The sequence below is a fragment of the Monodon monoceros genome, unplaced genomic scaffold, assembly GCF_005190385.1.
Source record: "Monodon monoceros isolate NGI ecotype Baffin Bay Population unplaced genomic scaffold, NGI_Narwhal_1 Super_Scaffold_21, whole genome shotgun sequence".
In the NCBI taxonomy this organism is placed as follows: domain Eukaryota; kingdom Metazoa; phylum Chordata; class Mammalia; order Artiodactyla; family Monodontidae; genus Monodon; species Monodon monoceros.
In genome coordinates this window covers 89,721,154-89,735,791 of record NW_021703778.1, presented here as the reverse complement: position 1 = coordinate 89,735,791, position 14,638 = coordinate 89,721,154, and the positions used below count along the sequence as shown (strand labels likewise).

The 14,638-nt window shown below is 40.3% G+C and overlaps 1 protein-coding gene across 1 annotated transcript in view; it reads right to left on the bottom strand.

Moving 5' to 3' along the window:
* Nucleotides 1-14,638, bottom strand: part of VPS39 (VPS39 subunit of HOPS complex) — a 47,366-nt gene that overhangs the window by 21,136 nt on the left and 11,592 nt on the right. Inside the window, exons 3-8 of the mRNA XM_029237935.1 lie at nucleotides 10,684-10,748; nucleotides 10,333-10,375; nucleotides 9,016-9,110; nucleotides 7,989-8,087; nucleotides 7,448-7,540; nucleotides 5,113-5,296 (exon numbers count right to left, since the gene is read on the bottom strand). Of these exons, the coding sequence (XP_029093768.1) occupies nucleotides 5,113-5,296; nucleotides 7,448-7,540; nucleotides 7,989-8,087; nucleotides 9,016-9,110; nucleotides 10,333-10,375; nucleotides 10,684-10,748 (579 nt within the window). The remainder of the gene's footprint in view (nucleotides 1-5,112; nucleotides 5,297-7,447; nucleotides 7,541-7,988; nucleotides 8,088-9,015; nucleotides 9,111-10,332; nucleotides 10,376-10,683; nucleotides 10,749-14,638) is intronic.

Genomic DNA, 14,638 nt, shown 5'->3' with positions numbered 1-14,638 from the left:
ACTTAAAAATGGTTAAGGTCAAATTGAAGGATAAAAAACCATATGATCATCTCAACAGATGCAGAAAAAGCTTTCAATAAAATTCAACACCCATTTATGATAAAAACTCTCCAGAAAGTAGGCATAGAGGGAACTTACCTCAACATAATAAAGGCCATATATGACAAACCCACAGCCAACATCGTTCTCAATGGTGAAAAACTGAAAGAATTTCCTCTAAGATCAGGAACAAAACAAGGCTGCCCACTCTCACCACTATTATTCAACAGTTTTGGAAGTTTTAGCCACAGCAATCAGAGAAGAAAAAGAAATAAAAGGAATACAAATTGGAAAAGAAGAAGTAAAGCTGTCACTGTTTGCAGATGACATGATACTATACATAGAGAATCCTAAAGATGCTACCAGAAAACTACTAGAGCTAATAAATGAATTCGGTAAAGTAGCAAGATATAAAATTAATGCACAGAAATCTCTTGCATTCCTATACACTAATGATGAAAAATCTGAAAGAGAAATTAAGGAAACACTCTCATTTACCACTGCAACAAAAAGAATAAAATACCTAGGAATAAACCCACCTAAGGAGATAAAAGACCTGTATGCAGAAAACTATATGACACTGATGAAAGAAATTAAAGATGATACCAACAGATGGAGAGATATACCATGTTCTTGGATTGGAAGAATCAACATTGCGAAAATGATTATACTACCCAAAGAAATCTACAGATTCAATGCAATCCCTATCAAATTACCAATGGCATTTTTCACAGAACTAGAACAAAAAATTTCACAATTTGTATGGAAATACAAAAGACCCCAAATAGCCAAAGCAATCTTGAGAAAGAAAAACGGAGCTGGAGGAATCAGGCTCCCTGATTTCAGACTACACTACAAAGCTACAGTAATCAAGACAATATGGTACTGGCACAAAAACAGAAATATAGATCGATGAACAGGATAGAAAGCCCAGAGATAAACCCATGCATATATGGTCACCTTATCTTTGACAAAGGAGGCAAGAATATACAATGGAGAAAAGACAGCCTCTTCAATAAGTGGTGCTGGGAAAACTGGACAGCTACATGTAAAAGAATGAAATTAGAACACTTCCTAACACCATACACAAAAATAAGCTCAAAATGGATTAAAGACATAAATGTAGGCCAGACACTATAAAACTCTTAGAGGAAAACATAGGAAGAACAGTCTTTGACATAAATCACACCAAGATCCTTTTTGACCCACCTCCTAGAGAAATGGAAATAAAAACAAAAATAAACAAATGGGACCTAATGAAACTCAAAAGCTTTTACACAGCAAAGGAAACCATAAACAAGACGAAAAACAACCCTCAGAAAGGGAGAAAATATTTGCAAATGAAGCAACTGACAAAAGATTAATCTCCAAAATATACAAGCAGCTCATGTAGCTCAATATCAAAAAAACAAACAACCCAATCCAAAAATGGGCAGAAGACATAAATAGACATTTCTCCAAAGAAGATATACAGATTACCAGCAAACACATGAAAGGATGCTCAACATCACTAATCATTAGAGAAATGCAAATCAAAACCACAAAGAGGTATCACCTCACACTGGTCAGAATGGCCATCATCAAAAAGTCTACAAAAAATAAATGCTGGAGAGGGTGTGGAGAAAAGGGAACCCTCTTGCACTGTTGGTGGGAATGTAAATTAATACAGCCACTATGGAGAACAGTATGGAGGTTCCTTAAAAAAACTAAAAATAGAATTACCATATCACCCAGCAATCCCACTACTGGGCATATACCCTAAGAAAACCATAATTCAAAAAGAGACATATACTACAATGTTCACTGCAGCACTATTTACAATAGCCAGGATATGGAAGCAACGTAAGTGTCCATCGACAGACGAATGGATAAAGAAGATGTGGCACATATACACAATATTATTATTACTCAGCCATGAAAGGAAATGAAATTGAGTTATTTGTAGTGAGGTGGATGGACCTAGAGTCTGTCATACAGAGTGAAGTAAGTCAGAAAGAGAAAAACAAATACCGTATGCTAACACATATATACGGGATCTTAAAAAGAAAATGGCTCTGATGAACCTAGGGGAAGGACAGGAATAAAGATGCAGACATAGAGAATGGACTTGAGGACACTGGGAGGGGGAAGGGGAAGCTGGGACGAAGTGAGAGAGTTGCACTGACACATATACACTACCAAATGTAAAACAGATAGCTAGTGGGAAGCAGCCGCATAGCACAGGGAGATCAGCTCTGTGCTTTGTGACCACCTAGAGGTGTGGGATAGGGAGGGTGGGAGGGAGACGCAAGAGGGAGGGGATATGGGCATATATGTATACATATAGCTGATTCACTTTGTTATACAGCAGAAACTAACACAACATTGTAAAGCAATTATACTCCAATAAAGATGTAAAAAAAAAAACAAAAAATGGTTAAGGTGATAGATTTTATGCTATGTGTTTTTTTAACTACAATTAAAAATAGAATTTTTTTAATTAGTAAAAAATGAACCACTAGATGGCATAATTATCATATAAAAATGTAACCTCAAAGAATATATTTATAAGAATAGTTTCTTAGTGTGACTAACTTGCTATAAATTTATTTTCCTCATTATTTATTTTCAGATAAAAAGTTTTTCATATTATATTCACAATTTATACTCTAAATGAATAGTACAATAAAATTTCAAAGCTAGAAGGGAACTCAGAAATGAGGAAAAACTAAGGCCTTAGTAATACCTTCATCAGTTTGAATGCTATTGTTGTTTTTATGTTGATATTTTTCATCTTACCAAAAAATAAAATTTAATAGCATGTTTTTTTGTATTGAATTCTTTTTTTATGCTGACCTCATTTTAAGAAAGATAACTATGTAAAGTTTCTCTGTCCTTTTAAAATCTGGTCCACTTTAATAAGGTCTAATTCAATAAAAGAAGTAATCTATACTAGAAGCCCTTTCGGTTGTCATGTCTTATCATTTGTTCAGTCTCCCCAAGTCTTTGACAACAGAGATGGTCTGGATCTCTCTATGTCTTCAAACTTGGCAGACTGGCTGGTGTCCAGCAAGCATGTAATAAATGGCGGACAATGACAGTAATTCATCAATCAGCAAGCATTTAGTAAGAGGCTATGATGTTTCAGGCACTCTCAAAGTGGACCAAGACATAAGCCCAGAGCCCACAGAGCTCCTGCACGAGCAGAGGAGACAGACAACTCACTGCATCCAGTGGGACAGTGCAGCTAGCATGACGGAGAAACCTGAAAGGGCAGTGGAAGCACCAAGGGGGAAGTGACTAATTCTGCCTGTGGGTCAGAGCAGACTTCTGAGAGGAAGTGCCACTGAACGGGGGCCTTGTCATATGAGCAGCACGCTGCTGGGCAGACAAGAAAGGAAGAGGCAACAGCACAGATGAAGGCACAGGGATGGGGAGTCCCTTCAGAATGACTGGAGCCTGGGGGCAGTAGTGAAGAGGAGAGCAGAAATATAATGGACGTCTATAAGAAGTTTAGTCTTCTTCCTGTCAGATGGTGTTCTTCCACCCTACCCAGGAAGAATGTCCCCTCCCTCCATGTGTTAAGGCACAAAAATGTTTTTGCGAAACACTGCCAAAGGGCCTGGGAACTAACAAAGGTCTTAAAACAGGGTCCCCACGCTGGGGAACCAGAAACCTACTTCCAGCATATTATACACAGCTTCACCTAGTCTACCAAGCCTCTTCTTCTAAAGGAAAACAAGGGTCCCTAGAACATCACGAAGCTTCTTGTGAAGCTCTTAACCACCCCCACCCATGGCAAACTTGTGAATATACATAATCTTGAGCCCTATAAAATACTGTCCTTTTGATTTATCTTCCTTCTGGTCTATTCATCTCTAATCACCACCTGAATAACCACCCAAGAACATAATGCTTTTATCAATTCTACCATTTAGGAATCTAATGGCCTCTCAGACCTTCGAGTGGGCCTCTAACAACTGGCCCCATCCTCATTCCTCCATAATCCACACCACCTGTTTCAGTCAGGTCAGTCTCTGGAATGCCCTCTCACAAATCAGCATGTCTTCTGCATTTCTGCTCATTTTTCAAACTATTCTTTCTGCCTAAAATGAAAGAAATTTTTCTTTAAGCTAGAACCTGAACTCCTTGCCTGGTCTAGTGCAATCTTAATGGAACTTCTTATTGATTAATTGAACAATGAACTTCCCCTTTCTCAACTAGCAAGTCTCAACTCATCCGATTTAATGCCTTAAGCAGGGTCTTGTTTCATCTCTTTATGCAAGATGTAATCCTTGTTTCCCGAGCTAGAGCCCTTAAAGACAGCATGTCTGTATGCCTCTCCACAGCAGTAACTAAAATGCTTACTCTTCAGACTAAAAATGATTGCTGCCAACGTGGTGATATGCTTCCAGGCAATACCATCGCAGAGAGCTGGAAGCCTGAGGCAGGTGTAGGAGCAGAAACACCTGATGTGTAGGACAGACACACCTGAACACACTCTGTGCCTCTAAGCTACAAAAACAAGAGCAGCAATAACCACCACATCAAAAACCTTTTGATGCTGAGTTATACGGATTATAGGACGAAGTAAAAAATTTCCACTAATTTCCAAATGTAGTCTTTTTGGCAGAGACACAAACCATTAAAAAGAAGGTAAAAGAAAAGGAACTAAGAGGTAAAAATAGTAGTAGTAGATAATCACTTCCTAAAATGTACAATTCTGTTTACATTCTTCCCCCTCTGGGGCAAAACCCAACTTCCTACAAAAGGCAGAATATCCCTTTTGGTTTTTTTTTTTTTTTTTTTTTGGGGGGGGGGGGGGGGCACACCACGCAGCATGTGGGATTTTAGTTCCCTGACCAGGGATCAAACCTGTGCCCCCTGCAGTGGAAGTGCAGAGTCTTAACCACTGGACCGCCAGGGAAGTCCCCAGAATATCCCATTTTTAATAACCCTAAAACTCTTTTCTACTTACAAGAAGGGGAACTGAGAGTGAATGACACTGGAAACCACTGTCTGCTAAAGCTATGAATGGGGCTCCATTCTTCGAGGGTGGCCCAACGTGGGAAAGAGAAGCTATGGTGGTCTCACCCATGGCCACAGGGATGTCTGTCCAGTTCAGGGCACACTTCTGTGTGCAGATCCCCTCCTCATTGAGCACCACGGTGAGATCATCCTGACCCACAGCCACCTTTCCATCTGCCAGAGGTGCAACTAAGGGCTCCAGCTGTTTTCCTGTTGGAAATAGCTCTTTGTTGGACCCCTTTCCATCTACCTATAGGAAGACACAAAGTGAGTCACCCATCATTCTCCAGCCAGAGGCATGAACACACATGGCCCAGAAAAATCAAGTTAAAACCCCAAACCTACAGAAGCCAATAATATTCCTTATTTGGCATAAAGAAATATCATAGAGTCTGTTATGACAAATTTTGTCATCACAACGTTGAACCAGTTCTCTTTTTCTCTAACGTGGAGACAAGCATCTAGCCTGGCAACTAACAATGTCAATTGCTGGCGAGGATGCAAAGCAATTGGAACTCTCATATGATGCTGGTGAGAACACAAAATGGTATAGCCATTTTGTTTGTTGGCTTCTTATAAAGTTAAATATACACTTACCATGGGACCCAACAATCCCATTCCTAGGCATTTCCTCAGGAGAAATGAAAACCTGTGTTTACACAAAAATCTGTGTGCAAAAGTTTATAGCAGCTTTGTTTATAATGCATAAAAATTGTAAACAACTTTGTCCTTCAACTGATGAATGGATAACCAAACTGTAGTACATCCATACAATGGAATACTATTCAGTCATAAAAAAGAATATATTGACACACACACAACACAGTTGGATGTCAAATGCATTTACGCTAAGTGAAAGAAGCCAGGCTCAAAAGGCTACATACTGTATGATCCCATTTATATGACATTCTGGAAAAGGCAAAACTATAAGAGATGAAGAACAGATCAGTGGTTACTAGAGGTTGGTGTGTGGAAGGAGGGCTGACTTCAAAGGGGCAGCATGAGGGAATTTCTTGGGATGATGGAACTCTTCTGAATCTTTTTCTTTTCTTTTTTTTGGCCACACGGCATGCAGCATCTTAGTTCCCTGACCAGGGATTGAACCTGTGCCCGCTGCAGTGGAGGCATAGAACCCTAACCACTGGACCGCCAGGGAAGTCCCCTGTTCTGACTCTTGATTGTGGTGGTGGTTATACAACTCTAGGCATCTGTCAAAACTCAGAACTGCACATCCAAAAGAACAAATTTTACTGTCTGCAAATAAATAAATACGTTTTGAATAACCTGGTCCTAAAGCAAGATTCCTCACCCTCAAAACACTCCACCCTCAAGAAGCTGACGGCAACACCTAAGGTAGTCAGAGGAATGAGAGCCCTCTTCCACCTTTTGGCTCTGTCCCCCGCCCCTCACAGACTCCTCTCAGGCACCTGTCTGCCTAGTGGCTATGCAGTCAGTTACACAGCAGTAACTCGCCTAGAAGCTTGCAATTCGGATCCTGATAAAATTAGGCTAGTCCAAGAATATAAACAGGGAACACTAGATAAACAATGAAGAGCTAACACAGCAGGGAGTAGGGAAGTGGGAGGTGGGGAGAAAGACCTCCAGGATTGTCAAGTCTGGATTATGAGAGGGGTATGAAGCTAAGGAATTTCTGTTATTCTATAAAATGAATGGTAAACCAACCTTTTTTACATACAGCCTGCATACTGAAGGGGAAAAAAACCAATGTCGTAGATATTTATCACTTAAGAGAAAAAGCAGGTTATAAAACAATGTGTATAACATGAGATTTTTGTAAATAGGGCAGATGCCCATTACCAAAATGTTAACAGTGATTATTTCTGAGTGGGAGAATTACGAATGACTTGCACTTCTTTTCTTTTCCTTATCTATATTTTCTTATTTTCTATAATAAAACACATACAGCTTTTGAAATTTAAAAAAAAACAGTGAAAATAATTTTTACAACAAATATACTAAAAGATTTTGGGGGGCAGAAAACTCAAAGTCTTAAAAATACTTAAGTTAATACTAAAATTGGTATATAATTCCTCAGCACTGAAGCCTCAAGATAGCAGTCCATGATAATGCTACTGGACAGAGGCATGCAGCCCTAATTATCTAGCCCAATAACTAGATACAGGATATGGATAATTCATTATGTAGAGAACTGAGAGTTGACTCTGCCTGGCTTAAGATACACAGACATCTTATTTGTGAAAGATGTTTAGCGCATGAAAGATAACCAAACATAAAAACACAAACCCTGTTATGCCAAAAACTCTACTTAAGGCAGTCTCTTGACCTACAGTTCAGAAGCACATAATCATCTCTCCCAGGTAGACTCATAATCACCTTCCCCAAGGTAAACTGACGATACTTGCAAAATAGTAAATCTTACCCTTATTAGGTAGTAGTCTCTCTTGAAACCCACACAGATAGCATTTTCACACCATGCCATGGACTTGGGCACATCTGGTACACTAAAGTCTCCCTGGAGAAAGACAGCAAGAGTTCACTTGGAAAGATGTTAAAGGAAAAAAACCATGACCTTCCTGTTATTCCACCCCCATTCTGCAAAGTTACTCTCACCCTAATCTGAATACAATTCTCTTAGCATGAGGCCAGGAAGCCACCCATAATAAAAATACAAGTCACCCATGAATTGGACAAGGTGCATTCGGAAAAGGTGAAAACCCCCTTTGATATAAATGAATCTGTAGAGATGTAGAATTGTCCTACTCCTGCCTCTGAAGGCCAGGAGACTTTGACAAGTGGGCACAAGTAACTCATAGGTACTCCTAGCAGAGCATTCATCTGGGGAGAATATCAAGACTGGGCTCCTGAGCTTCACAGGAACTGAAAAGCAAGTCTTTCAAGCTGTGGGTCAACTTAGCAGCAGCTCTCACCCAACCCATGGACCAGGAAACAGTGGACTGTACCTGCAATTCATGAAATTCCCTGTCTTTCCAGAAATAGAGCTGCAGCTTCTTTTTCACAGCCACACACATCCGCAACACCTCCTCCCCAGTCTCTGTGTGCTGGGAAGAGACACCCAGAGCGAATGAGGATGTGCACACGATGACTCCAGAACTGACAACTATATTAGAGACTTTTCTACCTTGAAAAGGCTACTAATCTGAACATCCCTTGTCATACAAGGTCATGCTGCCATATAAGCCGAACCAAAGCACACCATTCTATCTAAGATGCACTCAGAAACAACAGGCTGAGAAGCGCTTCCTCCCCAAGGGCTGCCAGTCAGAGGCCCCGGTCCCAGCAAATGTCATGGGCCTTTATATTTACAGAGGAAAACCTATATAACTGCTTCCTCCTTTTTTTCTTAAATGCTTCTTGCTCATGGCTGTCAATACCTGCAGGGGCAGGGATCAGCCTGTGTCAGTGACAGCAGGCCCACTTTCAATCCTTTAAAGGAGTAGGGGACGGAAATGCCTAAGCATACAACAAACGATGCAGCGTCAATATAGACCGTAAGTGCTAAAAAGTGATCAAAGCTGAGTAGAGGGGCGACGCAGATTTTGAAGAAGGTAAGGATGACGAATTGGCAAAAATCAGGAGAAATGTCTTTTCCGAATAACGAAAACTCCCTAAGGACAAAGACCACAATGATACGTTCAGAACAAGAGTCACTTTAATGCCCTAGAGCTATGTTCATGTACTGTTACAGTCATGATTTCCCACTAATGGTTTGTCCATGGCAAGCATTTTCGTCCTCGGTTAGCTGCCTCCTGAAATACAGCTGTCCGGTAGTGCACACACAGAGAATGCAAATGTTTCAACATTTTAAGGGGGAAATTCCTCTAATACAATCCAAAATCAAATATTCTCTTTGGAGTCTCTGCTGAGTTTGGATATCGATGTTATTCTTCCCATTTAATGGTAGGAATGATGTAGGAAAGGCTGCATTTATTAAAGCACAAAGCCAAATTTCATCTCGCCCACACTTACCTGGAGGTCACATGTGAACAGTGATGCTCCCTTTGCCTTGGAAACTGTAGTGATTTGTTGAAATGTCAATAGGTCATGGACATAAATATTATTTTCTGTTTGGAAGGAGGTAAAACACCCGTATAAATTCTCACAATTCTCTAGTATAACCACCTTCAAGACACACACACACACACACACACACACACACACAATAACTGTGTAACAACCAGAAGAACCAAATGGCAAATACTGGTCGAAGATGTACCTTCAGCTTCACTAACAATGACTTATTCTGGTCCATGACCAGTACGGAAACATTTAGGAAGTCACTTAGTCTTCTAAACTTGTATATTTTGTTCCTTTAAATTTGGGCTGGCTTGAATTAAAGAGCTCTTTCACTTCCAAAGAACACTCTTACACTCTTTCTCAAGTCTGGAAACTTGTGATGCAATATTTGTACAAGAAATTCCTTTCAAAGCTACTCACATTAGGAGGCTCCAGTAAGAGAAAGGAAACCCCCTGTGGATTTTGTACAAACCCATGGCAAGGATTTCTTTTCTAGCAAAGCCAGCGCAATAATTTCACTTGGGCCTCTTAGCTAGTTTTAGTTAATTTAAATGTTTCTCTCTTGACTAGAAACTAAGTTTAAAATGATTCTACCATTTGGGCCCTGGGCTGAACAGTACAGAGCATGAGGCAAGTTTCTAGTTCTTCTGCTTGTCATGAAAAGGCCTCACTGGCCGCCTTCCATGAAACTATGGCTTTTCAAACAAAGCCTGGAATAGTCTGGCCCTGATCTCTCACCTGTCTCTTACCAGTCTCCACCATATACCCTAAGCCTGGCCAGATTTCAGGGTCTTTGCTTAAGCTGTTCCCTCTGCCTATAACACTCTGCCTACCCCTCTCTTCCTGTTGAAACCCTAGTCATCCACTGGACAATGCTGTCTCTCCCATTACTAAGATCCCACAACACTTTTTATAAATTTTCATTGTAACTTATCACACTGTAACATGAGTACTTTCTGTCATTTTGGTCTTCAAAACCAGAACCTAAGTTTCAAAGATAGAAACCATGTCTCATTCAACTTGGTATCCCCAATGCCTAGAGTAGGACTCAATAAATATTGAATGAATGAAGTGATACTTCTTGGAGAACAGAGCTCAAGATATGGGGGATGCTGGTGCCTTTATTACCTGTGTACCCTGCTGCATCTGGTTAGGAATGTGTCCGTTTCATTGTTAAGTAACAACTATCAAATTAACCATGAAAGGGTTAATCAGGTCATAGCTTTTGTTTCTTGACACATGAAATACAAATGCAACCCCTTTTCTTACCTAACAAGCTGACCAGAATCTTAAACTGGGAAACCACATGGATCTGGAAAATAGTAAATCATTAGACTCAAACACTTCTGACAAGGTTTAACAAATGTTCATTTTAACTGCAATACTAAAAAGGGACTAAAAAGCCCGTATCAATGACAAGGATCTGACTTATGTGCAATCACAATTTCTGCTCGTGAAAGAGGATCTCAGGTACTTGATGGATGGACAGAGATCCCGGCATAAATGGGAGGACAAAGAGCAGAGGATTCAAAGATGAATAAATAATTTTACCAAAGTCCTAGCTTTGACGGGGTCTCATAGAAGTCAAATATTCTTGTAGCTACCACCATCAAGGCCTACCTGCTGAATCTTTTTGGAGAAGTTCTTATTGGATTTCTCTAATGTCACTTCAAACCTGTTGCAACCTATGGGAAAGAAACAAACATTCACGTTTCCAAACACAGGGATACATATAAAAATAACTATGACAAAAAATGCTGGTCCATACTGCTCTCCTACATGAATTATAAAAAATTCCTTAAAGACTAGAAGTTGGAGATCTAAAATAGCCAGTTGTCTTTATTGAGTACAGTAAGTTGCTTTCAACTGCAATTTTAGAACAGAAGGTTTCATGCACCTTCACTTGGCATTAGCAGAAAGGACCACACCACATTTTACTGAAGCTGCAAGGTACTTATGAGGATTTTATCCTACATAATAGCACCTTGGCAAAGTATGTCACCAAAAGAGTGTAAAAAGTAACAGTCAAATATAGGAGCCCCAACAATGAATCCCAGCCCAAAGCATCCTTAGACTGAGACAGACTAAATCCCAGCAGTTAGCCTGTGTCCCGTATGACAGGACAGAGCGAACAACACCATCCCCAGAGCTAAAGCAATTTAATGCATCTACACTTACTGCCACTCTCAGGTGATGCTACCTCTGCTGACACTTGCTAAAAAGAGGAAGAAAGTTGTAGACCATAAAAAACACATGAAGCCAGCCTTGCTGGGATGACCAAAACATTTAGGGTCAAAAGTCACCAGAGTCAAAAAGAGAATAATTATCACAATAATAACAGCCGCTATCATTAACTAAGCAATAGCTAAGTGCCAGGCTCTGGATTTTAAAATTTCTATGTGTTCTCTGTAACTTCACAACCACCTCCAGAAGTACGTATTATTATTCCAATTTCATATCTGAGGAACCTGACAGGTCAAGCAGTTAGGTAGCAGCCAGTGAGAGAAAGCCCAGAGGCAAACTCAGGACTGACTTTACGTAAAGCCTGTGTGCTGAGCCTGCACCCTGCCGCCTGCCTCCCAGCTTGGGGAGAGACTATGTACACGGCCGATCGCTCAAATCGATGGAGACTCTTTGAGGCAGCCACCAGGGCCCACACCACCAAAGCTGGTCTTACTTCCTCCACATGTCCCACAGAAGAGGAGATGAAGACAGGGCCCTGAAGTTCTGGGAGATTCAGAAACCTGCCCTGTATTATGCCATTACATTGCACAAGAAAAAAAAAAAAAAATCAGCCGTTACTGCTTGATAAAGAGTTCTGTATTTGAAAAGGACTTTATTACCTCTAACAATTCTCTTTATGAGCAGAATTATCTAGGGCAGAGATTCTCACACTTTTTGGCCTCAGGACCCCTTCATCTTAAAACTTACTGAGGACCAGAACTTTTACATGGATTATAGCTATCAATGCTTACCATTACAAATTAAAACTGAGGAATTTAAAAAAAATTTTTTTTAAAATAAATTTATTTATTAATTTATTTTTGGCTTTTATGGGTCTTCTTTGCTGCTTGAGGGCTTTTCTCTAGTTGTGGCAGGCGGGGGCTACTCTTCGTTGAGGTGAGCAGGCTTCTCACTGCGGTGACTTCTCTTGTTGTGGAGCACGGGCTCTAGGCTCTCAGGCTTCAGTAGTTGTGGCACATGGGCTAAGTAGCTGTGGCTCGTGGGCTCTAGAGCACAGGCTCAGTAGTTGTGGCACACGGGCTTAGTTGCTCCGCGGCATGTGGGATCTTCCCAGACTAGGGCTCGAACCCGTGTCTCCTGCATTGGCAGGCGGATTCTTAACCACTGCACCACCAGGGAAGTTCCAAAACATGTATTAACTGACTTAAACATAACAGTAATAAGCTCATTACATATCAGTGTAAGTAACATTTTTATGAATAATAACTATTTTTCCAAATTTAAAAGAAAAGCATTGTTTTACACTTTTATAAATCTCTTTAATGTCTGGCTTAATAGAAGACAGCTGACTCTCACATCTGCTTCTGCATTTAATCTGTTTTGATATGTTGTTTGGTTGTGGTATATGACAAACATCTGTCCTCGTGTGGACATTTAGTTGGAAAAGAGAGGAATATTTTAACAGCTTTTTCAGATAATTGTGGATCTTCTTTGATGCTATACAAAAATTTGACAAATGGAGTTTCTTGCAATCTGGAATCTGAAACCTATTAATGAACTTTTCTGTAAAGGTCCATTGGTCTATCTTACACTTCAAATGGCTCTTTGATTCGTGCTTGGTTTAGAAATTTCATGCACTGGAAAATACTGGTTCACATAGTTACACAGATTTTCCAAATGTTGACACATTTTGTTATAGGGCTGAAAAACAATCATGCTCATTATCACCCCTCATCTCATCAGGAAAATCATAAGTATGGAGAAGCTGTCAAGCTCATGGGGATGGATACAATTTTTCCACAATTCTAATTTTCTCTTGAAAGCTCTATCTTTATCGTTAGTAACAAACACTGCCAGTTGTCTTCTTTGAAGTGACAGACTCTCTTTGTTCCTTTGTGAGAAAACATCTACCAAACACCCAAATGGTCTGAAAAACCGCAGTCTATCTGTTAGTCATTCTCTCAAGCAAAAATGATGCTCCATGAAATAAGCGGTCAGTTCAGCTCGTTGTTCCAACCATCACATAAGTACTTTTCCCGAGACAGCCACTGGGCTTTGTACCTTGCACATAGCTGAAGTGCTTCATGTGTACTTCCCATTGTATTACAGATTATTGAAAAGAGGTGTTCTCAAAGGTCAAGATAGAATAAAATTAATACTTTTTACTGCCCCACAAAGAATATTCTTGAGTGAAGCTGGCTTAAAGAAAAAAAAAAAAAAAGCACTGTGAGCACATGCTGGGCAAAAATACAACTGCTTGGACAGTGTGGTGCCAACAAGACTGCCAACCACTGTCTTGAACTTGTTATGAGGGGCAGCAGTTTTAGCTGCCTTACTTGTGTACCGTCTGTGCAAATGTCAGTGAAAAAACAATCATGTTTTAGTGTTACTGTGAACTCAAGTTTCGACGTTGTGGCTCCTCTGAAAGGATTTTGGGGAACCTCCTGGGGTCTAGAAACTGTCGACTGGAAAAAAACACACAACCTAAAAGTTGAGAATTATGTTTTATTCTGTAGACTTGCTAAGGACTTAAGCCAGAGAGGAGCCAGGATAATAGGAGTTCAGACAAAAAAAACAGGTAGTCAGACATCAAAAGATTACTGCTATGTAAGAAAATCAGACTTCTCAAGTTTCTATGTATGGGAGGATGCAAGAGTCTGGGCTCACTGAAATCATTCCTTTGATATGCACCTTAACTATCTAGGGCCAGCATCCTGTTTTTCTCCCTCCTGAATACCCTCAGGGCGCACAGTCTGAGGCTGCAGTGGCTGCTTGATGGCTTGAGGGCCACATCCTTTGTTTACTGATATGGCAGGTGACATTTTTCCTCCACAAGACCAAACTTTGAGAACCACTGCTCTAGGGTGAGGCATCACTGAAGTAAACACAAAGTTGTTAAGATCTTAGATAAGAAGTAAGAAGGAATCTAACTCCCCTGTTTAAGAGTAGACTGAAGTCTCTGAGTAGATTGAAGCCTAGAGACGTTTGTGAACTCACAGGAAGGGGATGGCTCAGATCAGATCAGAGTCCAGGTCCCCTTAACCCCAGTCTTTCCATGACATCTCACTACCCGCTCTCTCCCTTCCCTCAGAAAGTTAGTCTGGTCGTAGCCTTACTGAGGTTTTGATAGGGACAGAGCAAAGGGACAAAGTAGGAAATTAAATAGTCAATCCCACTAGGGGACTGTAAGTAAAGAAAAAAGTATGGGAGACCCCTGTAAGTTAATGACCACTTAAGAAAGCTGGTTTATTTAACTGCAAAACCAAGCAGGCTTGCTTAGCAACAAAACCATGCAACAGAAGCATGAGACATGCTCCAAAACAATAAAACAACGGTGGCATGAGACACACATCCTTCCCAGTGAGCTCAGTAAGTTATTGATTCCTAGAAC